The following is a 23,552-nucleotide window of genomic DNA, read 5'->3' as shown; positions in this document are numbered from 1 at the left end:
AAGACCTTGGTACTTACTGATCATACCCAGGCATCCAGATGTCCAACCACCTGCCATCTCTTAGGGTACTGGGGATGGGGTTTGGGGGGCAAGTGGAATTAGGATCTCTGCTGTTCAGTAGAATGTACCACGCTTCATCCCTCAGGTCTGCAATAATTCAGATCTTTCTAGCACTCAATCACTGAGGCTTCTCTTTAACACCCAGATTCCTTCTTGTGTCCAAGTATGCAGCTCTATCTAGCCTCCCTAAGCCAACATTTTCAAAAAAAGACCTGTTTAATCTCCCTGGGGCAAGTGAAATGCAGCCCTCTGGGATACAAACCTGGGGTTGCTCTTCTGGTAAAAACAGCTTGTATTTATTCATCTTTTTCTATGAGCCAGGCATATGGCAGTGTTTTGCAACAAACATCTCATGTGATCATCACAGGAGCCCTCCCTGGTAGGGAAGATTACTATTCCTGTCTGATAGCTGAGCTCAGGCTGAACCCCAGAGCCCAGACTCGAAATCACCACATTGCACTGCTTTGCTCTATAAAATAAGTTAATCAATCAATTAGTAACTTTCTGATTCTTTTTTTGTGAAGATGCTGCAGCAAAATATAAGATACAAGTAAACTAAACAGATTAACTTGCCAGAATGATACCAATTAAATCCCAGGAACACCATAGGCTGGGTTCTAAGAAGGAAGTGATGCTCTCTCAACATTCGGCAAGCCCCATGAGGTCCTAGGGAGCTGTCCCAGACATTATTTATCCTCTCTGTGGGCTTCTCAGAGAACGCATCTGCCCAGGCTAAATGTAACAGCATCCTCATTGTCTTGCCATTATGAATGCTCTGTGAAGAGGCCCTCTGAAACATCTCCCTGAGAGAGCACCCCTTGTTCCTGCCTCTCCAGGCTCTGCTTTCCCTTGGCCTGCAAAAAGAGCTCATTGTGTTCCCTTTTCTTTTCCTAAAAAAATAAAAATACGTATTCCCCATCCCCTAGTAAATACTGAAACTATTATTCCCTTCAAGCATCTTTAAAAAGTAGTTGCCATGCAGTACATTTCCTGTCTCAGCTCTGGAAGACTTCCAACCAGAGACAGACATCCTCTGATAACGAAAATCTTTGCTTCTTCTGCCTGTGACTTTGCACACAGTTGTTCAAAGTTGTTACATATCAAGACCAATCACATCCCTAGGACATACCTCCCAACTCTCCTGACTCTTATGTTATTGAAAACAAACAAACAAACAAACAAAAACTCCTTTATGATGATATTCAACTTGAGTGGCTTTTTTTTTTTTCCACTTTGGTCCTGGATATAATGAAATGATACATGATATGACAAATTTTCACTGTGTATAGTAGCAATACGAACACACATGCCAATGTATCTTAACATATCTACTTGGCATTTTGGGTTACAATAATTAACCTTGATTCATGTATTGGGAAGCTACAGGGACTAGGTAATGCCTGCTTACCATATAGGAAAATTGTGTCCATGATTCTGAGCTCCCTTCTTCAAAAGCTTCCTCCAGGGTTTCCTATGTTCTCTCTTTATCCTGAAATACATTTATTAGGTTGTGAGGTATGTTTAAGGAGTAGAAGCCAGGGGTATGCTTTCGGTATTTATTGCAACCCAAAGTTAACTCCATCACAGTTAATGAGCATCTTTGGTCTCTTATGGAATTTGAACTAAATCTATGAGCCTTTTTCAATATCTATAATTCTATGACTTTTTTAAATTATGGGAAATTAATGAAAGATGTTTACATGAATAATGTTTGCCCTTACTGTGTTATGAATTAGTTTTTTGTAGTGTGTCTGGGTGCATGATGCAAGAGAGTAGGAAAAATGTTTCTGAAACAAAACTTGACAGATATTTGTAATGAAAGTAAATTTAAAGATTGCTATAACTGCATTATAGAAACAATTCAAGTATTAAACAAAATACACAATCAAAACAAAAGTAGTTGCCATGAACTATGTTTTTTCATCAATTTTCAACCTCCCACAATCCAATACTTACCAGATTTCATAATTTAACATCTCTGAAATTAGAAAGAAATCTTACATCCAATGGCATCTTTACAACTCTAAGCGGCAATATTCTTCTTGTTTTCCAGTGGTATATAAATTAATGGTGCATCATTTACAAGGGGGCATTTTAGATTCCATCAACTGTGGTATGTATAATGCATGGTTGAAAGATACTGAGTTAGAACCTCTCCGAGGGCAAGAAAAAGAAATTGTTTCTTATTTATCTTGTACCTTGTCCTCTCCACACTCAGTGTTCTATTAAGTGATTGATTCACTTATTTTAAATTTAGTCCAGTAGACCTAAATTTGTTAGCACATTTCATCTGAGATGTCTACTAGATATAAGCTCTATGAGAACTTCGAGGAAGAAATGGAACCATAAAACAAAGTCTTGCCTGTCAATCAAAAATATAATTCCAGTAATCTTATCTACCCCTAAGTATTAAACTAAGCTCCCAAACTATGAACCACCATCATTTATATTATATTTGTAAAATATATATTTTTAAAAATATTTGAAAAATGTTAGTATTCAGACAAAAACCATTCACAATACCTAAACATATTTTGTCAATAATATTATGCAGTTAGAAACAATTCCTGTTGTTCAAAACACATCATCTTGTAGCTTCAGAAAACTATTAACTACCATGCAAAACAATGCCAGGAAAACATTTTGACCTGCCCTATAGAATTTTGTAGGTTATTTGGTTTAAAAAAAAACCTTACTGTTTTTATCTAGCTTAGACCAAATAGGCACCTCATAAAGAAAAATGTGACTTATCATGTGGTCCAAATAGGTCAGAGTGCCAACTGCCATTAGCAGTGGGACAAGACTAGTCACTGATGGCCCATGTTCATTCGTACTTGTCAGTGCCCCATGTCAAACTGATTGTTAAATAAGCTTAATATCTCCCCCAGTCACTAATCATAATCCCAAATTAATTTATTCTTTTTCAGTAGTTATTTAATGAAAGTGACATTATCTTGAGAAATTCAGTAACAGGAATTTTATTCAAAACCTTTTCTGAGGATATTTTGGGGTCAGTATTATTTCTGTCCAATCTTTGTGCATTATCTCATACTTCTATATCTCTATAGTGCCACAAACTGAGCAGAGACAGAAATGGGACAAGAAGGAAAATCATCAACTGTCAAAGAAGCATCCTAATCATTGCTCACATTTACCTAGAAGAAGGCAGGGAGTATAGAAACATTTATGACAAGAGGCGAAACAACTAGATTTCTTCTTGATCATTACTTTATTTCCAAGTTAAGTTAACTATCATCTCTCCACGCATCCTGCTCCAGTAAGAATTTTCTGTGTAAGTCTAGGGCTGCAGTTTATTAACAATTTTAACTTGTCCTTGTTAAACCTTATGGGAATCTGAATTGAGATAGCCAGAGATATCTGGCCAACTAATCATTATTATTTCTTGAAATCTGGATGTTTATGTATGCAGCTCCAAGCTGATTTGCATTATGCACCAGTTACAGGAATAGATCTGCCAGGAAGTTTTGAAATTCGAGGACAGATAGGGTTAAGTCAGAACCCCAAACTACAGATTAGCCCAGCAAGTCCCTCCAAATCTTTTGCAATACACATTTGGTAATACGTAGGTCATTTAGTTCTGGCTTCCAGGCAGTTCAGCTAAAGGCTTAGGCTAGAGAATTGCAAAAGCTGATGATTTCTCACCAAGGAATGAAATGTGACGCAGTAGAGCAAACTGCAGACATTTAATACCAGATGTTAATGTAAAAATTGGAAAATTGTGACCCCCACATGGTTATCTGACCCATGGCCTACAGAATCCCATCACAAAGTCTGTAAGTCATCATTATTCCTGGATTCCTCCACTATCAACTTTGTGCCTACTCTTTGTAGTGTAAAATAATAATTCTGAGTCATATAACTGAGATAATTAGATCATATCAATCTTGAGGCATTTTGTGCACACACTAACAGAATAATTCAATTTCTTACCATAAAAATCAGAAGTAGAGCTTTTCTGATTAGTTGGATTTCCTAGTGACTTTTTAGAAATAGTTTGAGACATTTTTATTTCCTTTGCCTTCCACACCTACCTAACGTCACTGAATGCTGTAGGAAAGGAAGGAAGGGAGGAGATTTTTATTTGCACTGAAAGGTAAAAGAACATTTGAAACATATATTTCTGAACATTTTTACATCTGTTTACACGTCTTCCCTAGATCTGTACATTTTAAATCTACACAGACACAATACAGTTTATGTAAGAATGATACACAAACTGCAAAGTGCTGTATAACTATGAAGAAAATTGTTCAAGCTCTGTTGTGCCAACTTGGGTCCCAAGGGAACAGCGGCTCAAAGAATCTCCTCTAAGCCCAGATTCAAGGTAGGGAGGACTTTTAAATGATCCTCTTCTTAGCTGGACCTAAGTGTCTTACCTTCACATCTGGATACTTTTGTTACTCAAAATGATGAGAGAGGAAAGGAGGGTGTGGAGATATCTTCATGAATCATTAGCAAGAAACTGAGCATTCAAATGACCCAGGTAAAATGTCACCATAGGGTTTAGCAGCTCTGTGGTAAGCTGAGAGAAAAGCCAGAGATAGCAGTGCATCAGGGGCTAGTCCAGAGAAATACAAACCAGTACAAGAGCCTGAAGAGCCAGGCCCTGCCCTCAAGAGAACATCCAATTCAGTTTCTTCTCTCTCTTTCTCTCTCTCTCTCTCTCTAAGAAAGGCAATTGCAAATACACAACAGACACAACAGACATCACTGACAAGAGCAGCTCACAGATTGGGTAAATGAGAAAAGGTCTTTAAGACCATCCTGTCCCAATTTCTCTGTCAATGGACGAGGACACCAAGGCCTGGAGAATTCCGGTGGCATGCTCCAGCTCACAAAGCAGCACCATCACTGTGACAAGAAGCCAGGGCTCCTGATCCCCATTCTGATAAGCTTTGCTTGTTCTCACACAAGATGTGAAGGAAATCTTACCATTCAAGAGTCAAATATAATCCACTTTTTTTCTTTGAGGGATTGCATTTTATTTTTCAGAGAGTCAGATTATCTTAAAAAAAAAAAAACATATAACTGGAAAACTCTTTTCTCCCTCCCACCATTCTTTCCTCCCTCCCACCATTCTTTCTTTCCTCCATTACTTTTCCCTCTCTCTTGCTTTATCTGTCTTACTTTCTTCCTCCCTCTCTTTCTTTCCTTCATAGGTATATGCATCTGGAGGCAGAGGAGAGAGCCAAAGATAGCAGAGCTAAGTCAGGGAAACTCGATTTGCAATTGCCTATAACAGCTCAAAACTTGGACTGAGATTTTAAAAACACAAGATTATCAACTTAAATCTTGAATCTAGAAAAAAATAGTTTTTCTTTCCAAATAATTTGATAACATTTATGTAAAATTAAAATTTTATTATTCCCCAGTGCCCCCACCATCACTACCCACTTCTCATCACTTTTCATCTTCAGGTTCAAAATAATCCCTGGCACTTGTAATTGAATGATCTCGCAATGGGTGTGTGAGTTTACTTGGATCTCATGGGGTCAAAGTAAGCGGATAATAGGTTTCTCTCACAATCATCCACACTATTTGTTTATAAACAGCCTTATTTAATTTAAACTGGATTTGCAAAATTGGACCATTCTAATCTTCCCTATCCCTTACATGTTGGTCCAATTGTTTCATTTGATTGTTGACTCTGATTCTAAGAATGAGTACATTTCCCTCAGCATGTAAAGGAGAGAAAAAAATATCCGTGGACTAATGTAACAAAAATCTCCCCAATGAATTTCCCATAAAGAAGAGATAAAACATCAAGTACCAATAGTGCCAAAACATTTACTGAAAGTTTTCAAATCTTGCAAAAATATTACAAAAAGCGAGCAAATGTGGTGAAACTAATGACAAATTAGACATTGAAAACTAACATCTGGTTAAGTGTAGGCATGGAAGGGAAAGAGAACGTCCATAGTTGTTACGGTACACGACGGCATTTGACTCTTTTACACATACTATGTCATTTGATCCCATTTAGGAAAAATTATCCCAGACTTAGAAATTTAGATTTTAAAAAATTGTGGCCTATACATATCACATTAGCTCATTATCCATCAAGCTCACTCAAGTGTCACCTAACTCTCTTGGGAAATGTTACTTTGTCTGACCAAGAATTTAATAGGGACCAGATTAAGGACTCTATAGAATTAGAAGTTGACTTGTAGAAAACCATTAAGACATGATGCTTTATTTTTGCTTTCTGGTAGAGAAATGTACCTCCACGGTTATAATTTTATTTCCCTGTAGGACACTAACCAGTTTTATATCTTACTGGCAATTTCATTTTATCAAAGCCTTCCCCACTGACTACTTAAATTCCAGTTTTTTCATATTCTCTTCCAATTGCTCTGCTATACTGATGTCAAGTTGACTGGAACTTAACTCATCTGTTTATGAAATAATTATGTTTTTAATAATTTCAGAATGTGTGCTTTGACAATCATCAAACAACCACATGAGGTAGGTAGTATGTCCTCATTTGACAGAGGAAGAAACTGAGTCTCAGAGAAGGCACATTATCGTCCAGGTTTATAGAGATAAGAAGTGACAGAACTGAGGTTTTCACACAAATATGCCCAAATTACTTGACAGGAAAGACACTGATGATTCACATGGGGACTGAACATTTGAGCTGCAACATCTCCAAAAAAATTAACCTTACCCACATATGTTCACTACACGTTTGAATTATAAACATGACAGCTGAGCATCAAAAGCAAGTAACTTTAAACGATCTAAACCTGACTTTTAAAATAGTAATTAAAACAATTATTTATTAATTTGTTTGGCTTCAATTCTGAAGCTTTAAAAATTGGAAATGTTGAAAATATTTGCCCATAGACTATATGGAATGTTATCATTAAAGTGTGAAATTCCAATGCTTTGCTGATTCCATTAATGGTCTGGATGATGCTCAGCAAATTACTACTGAAGTTGTTAGAAAAGCCATTGAAAAGTATTTAGAATACTTAGTGGCAAGCCTCTCTGACATTTCATAAGCATGTCCTTACATGACACAGACTGAGAGCTTTTTGAATAAATCTGATTAAATTACCAGCCTATCCTGCTGCAAAGATGTTCACTCTCCTTTGTCTCTAGACTGGAAGAAAAATGAGAAATATAAACACACTTTTGTATTCTTCAGGCATGAAAGCCATTTGTTTTCCTGGCTGAACAGACAGGTAGATATCAAGACTAAAGAGTGACATGAAACTCAGTCTGAAAGCACCATAGTACACACTTTAAATTTTAAAAGTATACCTTGGGAGAGGCTGATCTTACATATACGTGTTTATCTGTCAATAGGCATGCTTTTCAGCTTGGATATATACCTTTAAAATGCACCCTTTTATCCGCCTGAGGATCCATTCAATGTATATGCAGCTTTACAAGTTTTTCTCCATAAGTAAGATTCTAAAGTTCGGGTCAATTGGTATCTAGGTTGATTAAAAAAAAAAAAAAAAAAAAAAAATCTGTACTTGTAACAGTAAGTATTTTGTCCACCAAATCACAAACTAGACAGTGACCCTCTGGCCTGGTTTTCCATAGCGCACACTCCTGTTTAATGGGCACTGGCAGCTGTCTGCCGCAGATTTCAGTTAAGTGAGGCAATCTGCCTGCCCCACCTCGTGCCTCAAATCTCAAACTCTGGAGCCAACAGAATTTCAGCTCCACCTGAAGTAAAAAGATAACTATGTGGTTTAAATTCATATTGACTCACAGTTTCACTGTTTTATCCTGGCTAAAGCTGCTCACTGTCTCTGTGGTTTTCTTACATAAATTTTCAATCCAGCTAGTGCTATTATAATGTGTCTTTTCCAGCCCTGATGTTGGGGGTGGATTTTTAGTTCGCATATTTTTTCCAGATGTGATAAGTTCTCCATAGCCCTCTTGGTGAGCAAAAGCATATCCAGACCTTCTTGAGCTTGACCTGCGGGTCCGAGGCCTTTGGCTACTTGGAGGCCTTGCCTTCTTTTGAGCCTTCTGCCACCGGCGGATCTGGAGACAAACAAGACCCAAAGTGAGCTGAGGCATCCAAATGATAGACTCCAGGCAGTGGTCCACTTTGTAAAGTGAAAGCCTTTTTTTAAGTAAAAACAACATTGCAAAAGGAAGTTTTAAATCTAAAAACTAAAAAATTTTCCACCCAAAAGATGACACTGGGGGCACTCATGCATTTTTATTTCTATTGAGAAACTATTAAGTAATTAAGAAATACCAGACAAATTTCATTACTGTCTCTCATATATCTTCAATGTACACAAGCATACTTTTGCATAGAAAGATTTTCTAACATGCACCGCCCAAAGTCAGCATAATAATTTATAATTTCATTCTCCCAAAACAGCCTTTTGCCTCTCTTTCAGGGATTCTCTGAATCTAACAGTCGTCAGTAACTGGACTAGAAGAAAACTGAGAAAATGAGTCAGAAATACTCAATTCTTGCAGTAGGTCAATGTATCATGAGACTTCCAGGGTTTCGATTTATTTTAGGTTTGCATGGCCTTTCTAAATGTTCCACATTTTCTGAGTAGGTTTCCTACAACTCTTTCATTTCCCTGTAAAGTTAAGGAGAAAAAGACCTGAGGTTTTTTGTAAGCGACCTTGTTCTCCAGTTTGGCAAATCACTTGGATTCTGACTTTGTGTCAGGAGAAAGCCATTAAGCAGAACATCACGATCGAACTTACAGGACCAATGAGCACAGCCTTCCTTCCTTAACTCATCCACCATTTTCTGGGTTTACGTCAGAATAAGCTTAGAGAACCGAAGAGAGGACAGATATGACAAGGGACTCTGAATTCTTCCAGAAGGAATCTTTTTAGACTTTGGTCCCAAAATGTCAGAGACATGATGATGAAAAAAATGTCTATCTCTATCTACCTCGGTCTCTCTCAGCATCACTGGCCTGGTCCCACTCACCACAGCAGCATGTTCCCCCTTCTCATGACATGGCTACGAATGTTTGTCTCCCTTTCTTTCTCCTTTTCACGTTTTATCTGAGTCCTGACCTAAGTTGACATTGTCCTATTTACTTGTCTTCCCATGAAATTCTGAAATACGTTCTAATTCTCCAGTTAAGGAATTTCTATAACCTGTTCTTCCTACTTTCCCTCCAAGTTTACTAATCTACCCAGCATGCTGCTCTTCCCCTTCTTAATCTGTTCAGAAGGTAACATCTCACCCATGTTTCTGAATCTGCTACTGGATTTCTACAAAAGTATTAAGCCCCTTTGACTCATACCATGCTTGTCTCTTTTACTGTGCTTGTGCTTGCTCTCAAACCAGTATCTTTTTCTATAGCTTGCCTTTCCCTTGGAAAAATTGTCCAAAATGAGACCTGTGAGCTTCTTTTTAAAAGTCAGCTTTTTAGAATACCCAGTTTAACTTGTAATTTATGACAGGGCCCCATCTACATTTAGTATAGATGCCTCTCTTCATTGGCACTAAGGACTAGTACATTCAAGATGCGGAAAGTCCCATCTATTCTGATGTGACCTAATATACCAGTAGGTGTTTGCTTGTGACAATTTCATTAGCCCATCTCTGAGCTGTTCCAATAAGGCAGAAAAGGACACCATTTCAAGAGCCAAAAACCAGCCTTCAAGTATTCATCAGCACTGTGACATACCTGATCACTCAGGGTTGGGTATAAATTCACCTTCAAAAATCTGAATACCACCACTGGCAAAACTGAAGCCACTGTTGTTAAGAGAATTACAAGCCATATACACTTCTGGGTCAGGGAATGTCGTGCATTACCTATTATTAAAGAAAACATGCACTGTGGTTACAAGTAGGACTGAATTATTAATTAACAGGTTCTTCGTTCCTACAAGATCTTTTTTGAGATGGAGTCTCTCTCTGTCACCCAGGCTGGAGTGCAGTGATGCGATCTTGGCTCACTGCAAGCTCCACCTCCTGGGTTCACACCATTTTCTGCCTCAGCCTCCCGGGTAGCTGGGACTACAGGTACCCACCACCAAGCCCAGCTAATTTTTCTTGTATTTTATTTTAGCCAGGATGGTCTTGATCTCCTGACCTCATGATCCGCCCGCCTCAGCCTCCCAAAGTCCTAGGACTACAGGTGTGAACCACTGCGCCCGGCCAAGATCTTTTTTGAAATGGTGAGATTTGGATCACCTAATGTCACCATGATGATAAGAAGGCAGAAGTGCTAAGATCACCCTCAGGAATTGCTTAGTGGCCTGATCACTTAGAGATTACCAGCCTGAGCCAACATTCTCTCACCCAGGCTCAGTCTAATATCACTCACGGAGCACAATTCTCTCTTCCAGCATCAAGATCTTGTGGTTACAAAGTAGCCATTATTTTTAAAAGGCACATTTACCCTATACCCTTGTGGACTCTCAAATTAAAAGTGTCATATCAAAACTACACAAAAAAATCTTCCAGATGCAGGTACAGTCTCAAATAATGATCACATTGATTGGCTTGTCATTAAAAGGGGAGTTTTTCTACTGCAGGACCAACCTGTTAAATTCCAGGCAATGGCCTGAGAAAACTCGCCTCAGAGGGACTTGTTATTTCTTTATTGTTCACTTGGTTATGAGGTCCTCAGAGTTCCAAGATCAGGAAGGCTCCTGGGTTTGTGAAAAGAGCATTCCCTCACCAGGAGACTGTTGATGCAGCCATCCAACATGCTAGGGCAACAGGACAGTGAAACTCATTTCCAAGCCTGAAGTCAGTTTCCTTACTCTTTACTCACACCTCACATACCCCAATGTGGGCTTAAACAAGGCAATAAGGGTCAGTAAGGCAGGCAGATAAGCTCCATGGGGAGATGACAACCCTGCTTATATCACCAAAATAAACTTCTGTCCCTGTTCATTTTCTAGAGATTTGTCATCATACCCCCAATTATCCAGGTCCCCTATCCCAGTATTCAAATGTTACCACCATTCAAATGGGCTTTGGGTATGTGGGCTTGGCTACTGAATGGTATGTCTGCTTTTTCTGGCTTTAGAGAGAGGAATCTGCCTGCCCAAGAGCAGCTGATTCCAGTTGCCTTCAGCCATGGGCAGAAACAAACTTGACTCAATAAATTAAATGTCTCTTTGAGCTCCTTGAAGCTTGGTACCCTCAGGCATGACTGGGAAAACAAGCTTCACTTTGAAACCACACTCCTGTTTGCTGCTAGCTACTAAGGAAAAAAAATTTTTTCCTGAAACCCCAATGTTGATCTAACTTTTAAAAAATTTCATTTGAGCTCAGTAATTAATTACTGAAATGGCATGTGCTTAGCTGGAAAGAGTGGTTCCTGCACAAATTACTTTCTCCAGTTGAGGCATTCTCATCTCATTATGCATCACAGTGCTCTCTTAGGATGGAAATCTTCTAGTCAATACACTGAACTTTTCGATTTGGCAAACCATCTTAAAAAAATAAAATAAAAATAGTTTTAGTGTCCTTGTTTCCCAATATGCTTATTCTTACTCATGACCAACATGTCTCTACATAGTTGGAATCTTTTGGTAAACAAAGTATTACCAGTATGTATTAAGTAAGAGTGGTGCAACTTAAAGATTTCCATTTACATGTAGGAAAAGGCAAAAGGTGAAGAACAGTTTTAAGTGTATGCATGAATTTAAATTAATTACAATTTCAGGTGCCTTTGCATCAATGTGGATTTATAACCTTACTAACCTTATAATCCTATTTCAGTCCTTGTGGTCTTATTTTGCTTTCTACATAAATTAGTCCAAGAATTTACTTCCTCAATTAATGGATACAAATCTCACTCTTGCCTGATTAAGTTCAAGAATGTTGGTCACTGCACATCTCTCTTTTCCAGTTTGTTTAGATGAACTTGGTTAGCAGTTTATTTCACACACACTAGAGATTTCAAAACCTCTGAGAAGTATATTAATATCCCTCTTTTATAAAGCTCAGTGGCCTTTGCTGGGATTCCTTTTGAAATGTGGAGTGCAATGATAGTATACCCTATACATAGATTAGAGGTATACTCTTTGTAGAATAATAGAATTTTTTAAGGGATTTTAGACGGTCCTTTGCTACTCATCTGATGTTCAAATTCCTCTGTAATGTTCCCACCAGTAATCAAGCCACATTTGCATGAATAATAATAATCACCATCATCACGGTTAACATTTATTTTAAAAGTACTATGTACCAGGATACATGCTAAGTGCTTTATATGTATTATTTCATTTAATCCTCATTTTCCATGAAAATAGGCTTATTAATATCCTCAGTTTATAAGTGAAGACATTAATGCATAGTATAATGTTGTGAGCTGTATGTTTAGTCTTTTTCTGTTTTCTGGCATAGATTTAAAACTTGAAATTCTCAAAGTGATATGTGTCTTTTTGTTTGTTAATGAGTTGACTGATGGCTGGAAGTCCCTAGGTAGCTTCAGGATTGGGGCTGGTCATCAGAAAGACTAAGGTAGGATTAGAGGGTTGGGACTTTCAGCCCCAGCCTCTAAGCTCCTGTTAGAGAAGAGGGACTGAAGGTTAAGTTGATCACCAATGGCCAATGACTTTGTCAATCATGCCTATATAAAAAATGTCTCCATCACAGCCTTAAAGAACAGGGTTCAAACAGTTCCTAGATAGCTGAACATGCAGACGTTCCTGAAGGGCAGCATGCCTAGAAAGGGTATGGAAGGTCCATGCCCCTTCCCCCATACATTGCTTTATGCATCTCTTTATCTGTATCCTTTGTAATATGCTTTATAATAAACCAGTAAATCTAAGTGTCTCCCTGAGTTCTTTGAGTCACTCTAGAAATTAATCAAACTCAGGGAGGGGGTTCAGGGGAACCGCGATTTATAGCCAGCTGGTCAAAAGTAGAGGTAAAACATCCTGTGGCATTGGAAGTGCAGGGGCAGTCATGAAGAACTTAGCCCTCAACTTGTAGGATCTGCCACTACCTCCAAGTAGATATTGTTGGAATTGAATTGGAGAACATCCAGCTGGGGTTCTCCACAGAAACACCTCATTGGTTGTTGGTGGGATGAAATCCCCACTTCTTGGTGACCAGAGGTCACAGAAGTCTTCTGTGTTGCTTGCTGAGTGAGAGTATAGGAGAAACTGAATTTGTTTATTCCTATATATTCTCACGTGGAAAGAAGAAACTTGCCCAAAGTCACACAGCTTGTTAAGTGGTAGAGCTGGTGCTTGAACCCTGACTGTCTAACTACAAAGCCTACTCCTCACGGCACTTATGGATTCATGTCCAGGAATTTTTGGAAGCCTCTAAATTATACTTTGTTTCATTCTTATCTAAATGCAAATACGCTTTATGGGTGAATTTTGGCAGATATTGGTGATAAAGTGGCATAAAAGGAGAGTCTAGTATTTCTTTTTCTTCTGTCTACCATATATGAGCATTTTACAGGTCTTCAGGTAGCCCTAATGTATGTGCTATGCCTCTCATTGGCAAGGAGACAGCCTACTACATGTAAGCTGTTGAGAACCTGTAAGCTACTGTGAATGATTCTTCTGCATCCAGTAGAGGCAGCAGAAACTGAGCTTTTAGAGCCACTTTTAAACTCGGAAGCCTTCAGATGCCTGGCTCGATCAATTTTTGGACAAAGAGTCACTAACCATCCCCAACTCTACCTAACACAAAAAATAAATTATAAGACAAGTAAACAGCAGCACGACACTAGGTTCCACTAGTCAACATGACTCACTTACCAACAAATGGAAACTGGTTTGGGAAGATGCCAAAGATGCCATTACTGTGCATTGTAAATAAAATGGAGAAATAAATGGCAATGCTCCCCCAGATGAAGACATGATTAATGAAAGTCCAGTAACTGGTATCCAAGGCTATCTGTAAATAAAATCAAATGCAAAGGGGAGGTCTTTGAGGATTAAAAGAGCATCATTTATCTAGTGATGTTTCCCCAGAATGGCCCTGTGGCAGGAAAGTTGCACCTGCCTAGTTGCCAAGTCAACCATGGGCATCCCCACTTTCTGAACACACACAGGGGACTGATCTGACTTCATATTTCTGGTAGAAAATTGACTTTACAACTTCTATACACAAGCCATTATATCTGCCAAGGTCAAGTCAGAATCAGGAGGTAAGATGTTAAACACGTTAAACTTCTTTTAAGTGAGAAATATGAAAGCACAGTGGCTTATAATTTTTAAGTTACTTTCCAAATGCCTTTCAAAACTTTTCTATTGGAAAAAAATTCTTTCTGTAATGGGCAAGTGCAACATGCTATACTCGGTAAGTAAATGTTCACAATACCATTTTTACACATGCATGATCTTTTTTACATCAATATCCCAACTCATTTTGATGATCCTTTCTCTTCAATTACTCAACTTATAACAAAGAAAATTCTTCAGCCTTATTTTGGCATAAAATTCAGAAACTGGGATTCACAATGGCCTGGGAACATGGTCATGAGCTCTTCTTCCTTCTAGTGACTTATTGCGGCAGCTCAGCTGAAAGAGTGGTCTGCTATTGGAGAATTAAGGATGCCACTGGTAAATATGAACACCTGAGTTCTTCAGAGAATTAAAAAAGTATGTTCTGGTATCATTATTTGCATCTCATAAGGCCCAAGTGATCCAGGTCCAAGTGAAGGTTTGCATTTCTAGTAGTTTGTTGCAAGACCAAAGATTTCTCATCTGTCTGAGGCGGCCCTACCTGCTTAGTAAATGGATCCCTCTCAACATGCTGAGAGATACTTTCTCTTCCCACTTGTAATTTACTGTCCCTTAAAATGTGTGCCCATTAAAATGATGCTGGCAGCCTTTGACGTGAACTACAGGGTTTATAAAAGTACAGCCTTTCCTCTCCTCAGGAGGTCTGAAAACAGCCCTGCCTCCCATGCCTCAGCAAAGACATGCCTGCTTTCCAGTTCATTTGGCTGCCAAGACATTTCACCAAAATCTCCAACTTTACCTTCCACCACCTGTTAGTTTAACATTCTCAAGAGACAACGATAGCCTGATCTGTGTGGGTAAGAGTAGGCGAAGAAAAATTACAACCCATTTAAAAGGATTCAGCTGAAAAAGCAAGACTAGGTGGGTCCTATTGAAGCAGAACTAATAGAAGAGACAGACAAGCACGGTAACAACAACAAAACATAGTAAGACCCCTTAAGATGGAATTAGGTCACAGAAAAAAATCTGAAAGAAAAACACACTATTTCTGAATTTAAAAATTCAACAACAAAACTAAAGAATAGTCAATGAATAGAACTAAATTAACATTCTGGACAAAACAATACAAATAATATCTCACAATAGAGAACCAAAACTTGGAGACATGGAAACCATTTGCAAAAAGATATGAGACATGAAGAGCAGATTCATAGATCTCAGATCTATGACCCCAATATACAAATAATAGCATTTTAGAAAGAGAAAAAGGAATAAATGGAAAAGTAACAATCAAAGAAATGACAGCAGAAAACTGCTCCGTGATAACAAATAGCATAGATTTTCAGATTGACAGACTCCTTTAGGTCCTATCCAAAGTAATGAAAGAAGATTCTTGTGACATGATCTTTTATGCAGAGAAGGAAAAAGAATCAACCTAACATCAAACTGTTGCAGTGAAAAAGAAGGGTAAGTAAGATAAAAAACATTGCCAAAACTGTTTAATTGAAGAAGCATAAGGAAAGGTTTAGAACAAGATAATGAGACATTTGATGAAGGACAGAATTTCATATTATCTGTGGAATTCCATTCTGCCAATATGGAAAGATATATATATTTAAATAACTATGAAAATAGAGAGAAATAACTAGTAAAATAAGAATATAATAGTAAAACTTGTAAATTATTCATTAAAAATGGGATTTTTTGTTGTTGAGATGGAGTCTCGCTCTTGTCACCAATGGCGTGATCTCGGCTCACAGCAACCTCCGCCTCCTGGGTTCAAGTGATTTTCCTGCCTCAGCCTCCTGAGTAGCTGGGACTACAGGCAGGCGCCACCATGCCTGGCTAATTTTTTTGTATTTTTAGTAGAGACAGGGTTCCGCCATGTTGGCCAGGCTGGTCTTGAACTCTTGACCTCAGGTAATCCGCCCACCTCAGCCTCACAAAGTGCTAGGATTACAGGCATGAGCCGCTGAGCCTGGCCCAGAAATGGGATATTTTAAAACCATAATTAATGCATACAAGTATGAAAGAGTAAAAAAAAAAAAATTGAAAAGCAGAATTAAAAGTAATCATAAAATAATATTAATGTAGCCTGATAAAATACAGGTTATTACAATAAAAATGAGTAGCTTAAATATTCTTATCAATGAAGACTAATAGAATGAGATAAGAAATTCTATGGAATTGAATGGAAATGAAGAAATTGGCCCAGATTATGTATCAGGCAAATGTAAACTAAAAAAAACAAGAGAAGAAAACTAATATAAAAATACAAAACTTAAGAATCTTTTATTATGAAAAAAGATAAAAACTACAAAGAAAAATAATCAGATACCATTTAATACAGATACAATAATGATCAGAAACCACTAAGTGGCAAAGAATATAGCTTAAATTATATGAGGTAAAAATCTCCTTGAAACACAAGGAAAACTTAATAGGAATCATAAGCACAATGGCCAACTTTAATATGCTTTTCTCAGCATTTGACAGACCTGATGGCAAAGGTGATGGCTCTTCTGGAAGTCTGTGGCCAACCTTTTGGCAGCCCGTCCGCAGTGTGATGACAACCAAACTGTAAGGTGTGATAACAGTGGCATTTCCACGGAAGATACCTCATATGTTTTAATAAACCTCTTTTTTCGCTTAAATTTTTAAAGTGTCTGTCATTTGGAACTACTATCTTTTTGGGAAAGTATTATGGCACTATTTATGAAAACGTTAAATGTACACACTCTCTGACCTAGCAGTGAAAACAGCAAAATACCATTCTTTATCCAGCAGATTGGTAAAAATTAGGAGTTCTAATCCCAGAAGTCTCATTTCTAGAAATTTATCTGACAGTATATAAAATATATGCACTAATATATGCATTGTAGCATTGCTTCAATAGCAAAAAACATATAGAAACATCTTGTATGATTATCAATAGATGGTAAATAATTACACGTTCATATTATGAATTTATGTGCAGCTATTAAAACAATTAAGATAGATCTGAATGTGTTGATTTGGAAAGCTGACCAGAATATCTAGTTAAGCGAGAAAAGTATATTACAGAACAATATACATAATTTTTATCCCCTTTTGTTAAATATGTGTGTATGCATCATCTCAAAGTACAAAAAAAGTATGGAAGGATTTAAGCTACGGTCATCATAGTAGTTAAAGAAGGGAAGGAAAGGAAGATGGTTCATTTTATTTTAAACACTTTTGTACTCTTTGGAATGTTTAAAAGAGCATTTTATAATTCAAACAATTGAAAAATACTTTTTTAAAAAACAATAGAGACTACTTAAAAGTTGGCCTGTAGCATCAGCAGGACATAAGATTTATAACTGTAATTACAGACCATGGAAATTTCATGGGGTTGTTACCACAATGAAAAGTCAAGCTTAAACAGTGAGGAAAGGATATTAATGCTGCTGTCAAAGTGAGCTTATTCATAGAATTCCTGTAAGTTATTATTCTATATATTAAAGACTACAGTTTTTGATTGAAGCCAAAATTGCCTAGATTCCATGGTTACAAACATTAACATACTTGGGTCTAAGAACTGTATGGTAAAACAGACATTTTCAGGGCTTCCTAGAAATAAAAACAACTGGTAATCTTTTCCAAATAATTAGACCAAAATGACAGAAACTGGGAGTCTATATGTTCCTCACGTTGAAACTTTGCCATTGAAAGAAACATTATGTGCTTGTCACCTATTAACAGTTTGTCTCCCATGTTAGCCAAGGGTGATACTGGTATCCTAGGTGTTCCCACATGAATGAGAGAGGTGGGGACTGTGAATTTCCTGTACTGACTATGTGACTGGGGAGGCCACAGCTTCTACTTCTCTTTACAAAGAAGGGAGGTTCACATAGCTTTGGAGCTGGGCATCTGGAGTCAGAAGACCTCTGTTCAAAGCCTGGCCTACCACTTTTTGTATGACTTGGAATATAACTTAACCTTCTTGCTAAGTCTATTTTCTCAATGGTGGTAATAGTACTTACATTTCATAAGACCATAAAGATAATTAAATGAGATAATGGGATTATCCCAGTATCTGGCACAGTATCCAGTATTTCCTTTATGCTCAGCGTAAGGTTTGTTCTCATATTTCTTGAAAATTTTGTGTTTTAACCAGTCTCACTGTAGACTTTGTTCCAGATAACACTGGAATTAGACAGAACTGGGTTCTAGTACTGGCTCTGGGACTTACTGTGTGACCTCAGGCAAGTCATTTAACCTCTCTGAACTTTCTCTATAAAAGGGACTCATAATATTTACTGCATAATGGCATCATGAGTAATAAGTATAATGCATGGTATCACTCATGGTGGTGATGATGATAGAGGTCTCTGACAGCTGCCATCAAGGACAAGCCTGCTTTGGTCATCTAGGTTAACACAGACAGAGTTGAGGGATAGGTGGGCAACACAACCAAATGACCACTAAATTCAATGTGGGATTCTGGATTGGATCCTAGAAGAGAAAAGAGTAATTCATGGAAAAACTGGAGAAATCTGAATCAAATCTGTAGCCCAGTTAATAGTATTATACCAATGCTAATTTCATAGTTTTAACAAATGCACCACGGTGAGGTAAGATGTTAACATTAACATCAGAGGAAAGCTACGTGAGGGTATGCAGGAACTGTCTTCGCAGTATCTGCAACTTTTCTATAAATTTAAAATTATTTAAATTCTTAAATATTAAATTATTTAAATTTAAAATTATTCCAAAATTAAAAATTGTTTTTAAGAAATTACTCCTGTTTGAACAAGATGCATTCGTTATTTCCCAGACAACAAAATGTTATCCATGTTTTAATTATAAAATAATTCAAAATAATACTCTAAATCAGTGAAGGGCTGCTGAGAAGGGTAATTTGCACCCTTCAGCTGAAAATGATACAATCTATTTGGAAAGTCATGTGTCAAGTGCCTTAAACTTCCTTATGTCTTCTAGCCCAGAATTCCCACCTTTAAGGACATAACCTTAGAAAATAACTAGAGGATCATGCTGAGAATTATGTACTATATGAAACTTTGCCATTGTATAACTTGCCACAGTGAAATGTAGAAGCAATCTAACAGCAACATGGTTGAATAAATTATGGCACATTCATATGGTGGAATACTACAGCCATTAAAAGGGATATTTCAAAGAATATTTTATAAATAAGATAAATGCTTGTGACACAAAGTTAAGTTAAAAAATAAGACATAAAATTTATATACATATAATCTGATTTCCATTTTTTTTATGCTAACCCCAATTTGTGTTTATGTGTGAATTTTAATTTTTCTCTGCATGTTTATACTTTTCCTGAATTTCCTGCAATGTATTCCTTTTATAATGAGATTAAAAGGATTTTGTGTTTTTAGAGCAGAGGCACCACAGGTGCATGCATGGCCTAAGTTTCTGCTTGGCTGCAGGAGGTGTGGCGACCACAGCACATCCCACCTTCTGAGGCCATGCGGTACTTGACTCTCCCTGCACTGCCTTGCTTTTGAAGGCATCTAAAATCTCTCATTTTTTCCCACACCACATTTCACAGCTGGGTCATTCTGCTGAACTCAGCACAGGAGAACTGTCTCTGAGACTGGTTGGAAACTTTGGACACATTTGAAAACTGTCAACACAGTCTGTAAACACATCAGTTATAATGATTCTTTCCTAGGAACTTGACACACCCAGATGAACTCTCTTGTTATGACAGGAGAGAATTTCCTCTCAACATCTCCCTCATTTATTCAATACTCAAGAAATATCCATTGTGTGTCTGTCACACTAACAGGTGATGTGCTCAGCTCTGGGTATATAGTGATTAATAAACATTTCCACTGCTTTCATGAAGGTTACACTCTAGGAGGTAGAAAGACATTAAAGGAGGGAACACACAACTAAATTTGTACTTACAAGGGGAGGTGACAACTATGAGATAAAATAATTGATTTCTATTCCACTAGAGAAAATAAAGGGACCTTAGTTTAAATGGATTAAGGGAGGCCCCTCTGAAGAAATGATATATGAGGGAAACTGAGGGAAGAATGTTCCAGGCAGGAAAGTGCAAAGCCATAAGGCAAGCAAGAGACTCATGAATTCTAGGAGAACAAAACCCAGTGTGGCTGGGGCATTGTGAGTAATGGGATTGGAGGGATGGCTAGGACCACCATTGTCTTTGAGGAGATGGAAGGCAGAGAATAGATTTTGAAGAGTCAAATGGCCATTAAGGTATGAAGCAAATGGATTTGGAAATCCTCTCGCAAAACATCCTAAATGAGGGGCCAATGGTTACTTTGAGCCTAAGTGTGAATCCCCTCTGAAAAAGCATGCATATCATTCTGTATCATTCTTATAAAACTTGGATAATCAAGGATGAGAAATTTCAAGTTTATCTTAAAAACTTCATGCGACAAGAAGTCACTTGAAGCTTTTAAAATAAGCTTCTGAAATTCTGTAATTTTTTTGTGACTAAACAACGTTTTTAAAATGTGAGAGTTTCTGTGGGTTCTCAACTTGTGAGACAGTAGAAATATAATTTCAACATTCAACTGGAAGAAGAACTGTATGATTTATGAGAAAAACAGCTTCTAAACATAAAGTTAATATAAAAACATGGCACTGGCACTACTGTAATAGCACGTAAAACAAATTACAGGCAAGCAAAAAGAAAAAAGAGAAAAAGATGCATGGGCATAACAGCAGGCTTTTTCTAAAATTAGAAAGATTAAGTTAACCAAAAATTGTAGGGTTAATTGTGAACACCAGTTTCTCACACACAAACACACACACACACACATGCATACATGCACACACACATACACACAAACATTTAATGCTTGTTACATGTCATACCTACAATGACTCTTCCAGGTAATTTATTATCCTTACTTATAAACAGCATGTTAAGGACAGTATGAAGAATGATTCCTATTTGCTTTTTCTTCAGATAATGGCTTTTTATTTCAGTTACTACCTTTCACATAATCTCTTGGAGTACCAAGGAACAGGCCTGATCCAGAGGTGAATCAGCTATTGCCACTAAAAAGATGTCCCTGTACACCCGGAGAATCCAGAGCATTGGAAATGTACCCTCATGACAAAGAGAAGATCACCTAATTATTAACAGTTCGCTCAGTAATCAAAAGACAACAAAATAAAACAGAGGTCACATAGCTTGCTGTACCTACTCAGAGCTACAGATTGTAATAGAGGAAAAGTTTTTCTAACTATGTGTGGTGATACATACCTATAATCTCAGCTACTTGAGAGGCCAAGGTGAGGAATTGCTTATGCCCAAGAGTTCCAGACAAGCTTGGGCAACATAGCAAGACCTCTTCTCAAGAAATAAAAATAGAAGCTTTTGTGAACTCTTAACTCATTGCCTAATGGCACTGACCACCATTCGCATTAAAAAGGAAATAGAGACACAACTCAAGATGGAAGAAAGTCAATGGAGCCTCAAAAAAATCATCCCCACCAGAAGAGCTCCTCTGAGTGTGAGATTCAGATACGCCACAGATATAGCATTGAATCTCTTTAACTCCATAGAAATGTATTGCCAAACCTTAGATCTCACTTTAAAACCTGGCAGTTATTATGTCTTAAAGAAATCATGGGAAAGTTTCTCTTTCTGTTACTGGAATTTTTTTCTTCAAATACAAGAAGGAAATAATAGTATAATCATTTCTCTTTACATACAACACACAACCCAAAGAAGTGATACATTGTGAGGTTTCTACTAACATGGAGGTTATAGACACCTAATGCTAATTCTCCTCATCTGGTAATTGATATTCAAGCTTCCTGTTTTCATCTAAAATGTGTACTTAAAAAAAACCTCAGTATTCCTTTAGGATTATTTCCCTCCAACAAGTAGACAAAATCAATCAACAATGAAATAGAATTTTTAAAGTTGTAAACCCATCATGTTAAGGTGCTTACACCAACAGCATTACCTGCACACTGACCACAATGACCAAAGATGTGGCCATGGTAACTGCAAAGGACTGGTAATCAGCAATATGTTGCCCATCTTCTCCAGCCACGTTGTAAAAGGCCCCATAGGGGATGAAGAAAAGGGCTATTGAGGTGTAGATTCCATGTAACACGCAAATGAAAAATTTACGCTTGTTAAAAAGTAGATTCAGCTGTCCTGGTTCGTAGAGCTGGGGACAGTCCATGCTGTTCTGGTCACTCACATCCTGTAAACAGAGTGTAATTTCAGTGGAGAAGGATTAAAAAGAGTCAGAGAGGCCTTGTATTCCCTATCTTCAGAAATAGCAAATGCCTGTTTAAACATGTCCTAATATGCACTACTCACTGGGCCAGAACAGGACATTATCTTGTTTGTATTCCCACAATAAACCAGAAGATAATAAAATGATCTCTACTTTACAGAGAAGGAGCTTGAGTCTCCAAGAGAGATTCATGAGAGGTAACACAGCTCGTAAGTAGCAGAACCAGGGTTTGATTTGAGCCTAGCTATTTGGCTTCAAATTGAAGTTTCTTTCCTACACTCTCCTGCAGGCTGTCAGAAGCATTCATGCTCCCAGAATTCCAGCACATCATGGGCAGCCAATGGGCCCCAGAAGTTACTTGCCAAGGTAGTGAGTGGTAGTGACCAGGAGATGACAGCAGAGAGCTGTGGAGTCAGAACGGTCAAATCAGAGCTCACGACTTTGGAGGGAAGAGTGCAGGAGGAAGAGAGCACAGAAAAGGGGAAACTGCATTTGGGATTCCAGGTGAGAAGGAGGCTGGGATGAGGATCCTACCCAGTGAGAATTTTAACAGCAGTTACCAGGTGTTCAGGACAAAGAATATAGACAGAATGAGAAGGTTTGACACCAACCAGGTCCCAAGAGAAACTAAATGTTTCTCAAACCCAATGTGCAACACAAATCGCCTGGGAAACAGATTGTGATTCAATAGGGCTGAGGGCCCAAGACTACATTTCCAGCCATCTCCAAAGTAATACTGATAACCACAGTGAGCACCAGAGCCAAATGCCAAAAAACCACCAGGAACATCAGAGGACCACAGGTGGAGGAGAAGTGGCAAAGTGGAAGCAACACAGGTGGTGAACTATTGTGGGAGAAGAACATTCCCCTTCCTGCTTGTGGGATGGCCCAGGTCTCTCCAAACAGAGTCCCATGGAAAAACACTGGCATATTCTCTTTAGAAACTACTGATTTTGAGATGCTTTTGGATGCTTGTTCCCCTAGTTCAGTGACTGAGGGTTACATGCTCAGGCTTTGAAACAAGACAGTCATGAGCTCAATCCCTGGTAACGGGTTTAGCTGGTGTGTTATCTTAAACCTGTTACTTAATCCACCTGAGCCTTAGTTTCCTCA

General features: G+C 37.9%; 1 protein-coding gene across 4 annotated transcripts in view; it reads right to left on the bottom strand.

The window, feature by feature from the left end:
• Window positions 1–1,467: 1,467 nt before the first annotated feature.
• Window positions 1,468–23,552, bottom strand: part of ATP8B4 (ATPase phospholipid transporting 8B4 (putative)) — a 284,458-nt gene continuing 262,373 nt past the window's right edge. For 2 of the 4 annotated variants that reach the window (XM_023227176.2, XM_023227175.3), the window contains 4 exons: window positions 22,158–22,403; window positions 13,771–13,909; window positions 9,717–9,847; window positions 5,849–8,085 (listed from right to left, as the gene is read on the bottom strand). In XM_023227176.2, coding sequence (XP_023082944.2) covers window positions 7,804–8,085; window positions 9,717–9,847; window positions 13,771–13,909; window positions 22,158–22,403 — 798 coding nt within the window. In that variant the 3' untranslated portion in view covers window positions 5,849–7,803. Of the gene's footprint in view, window positions 1,550–5,848; window positions 8,086–9,716; window positions 9,848–13,770; window positions 13,910–22,157; window positions 22,404–23,552 lie in introns of those variants that run through there. The other 2 variants (XM_023227177.2, XM_023227178.2) reach the window with 2 other exon arrangements.

This window comes from Piliocolobus tephrosceles, chromosome 6 (genome assembly GCF_002776525.5).
Source record: "Piliocolobus tephrosceles isolate RC106 chromosome 6, ASM277652v3, whole genome shotgun sequence".
NCBI lineage: Eukaryota > Metazoa > Chordata > Mammalia > Primates > Cercopithecidae > Piliocolobus > Piliocolobus tephrosceles.
The sequence above is the reverse complement of the archived record's forward strand: the minus strand, read 5'-3'. Positions and strand labels throughout refer to the sequence as shown.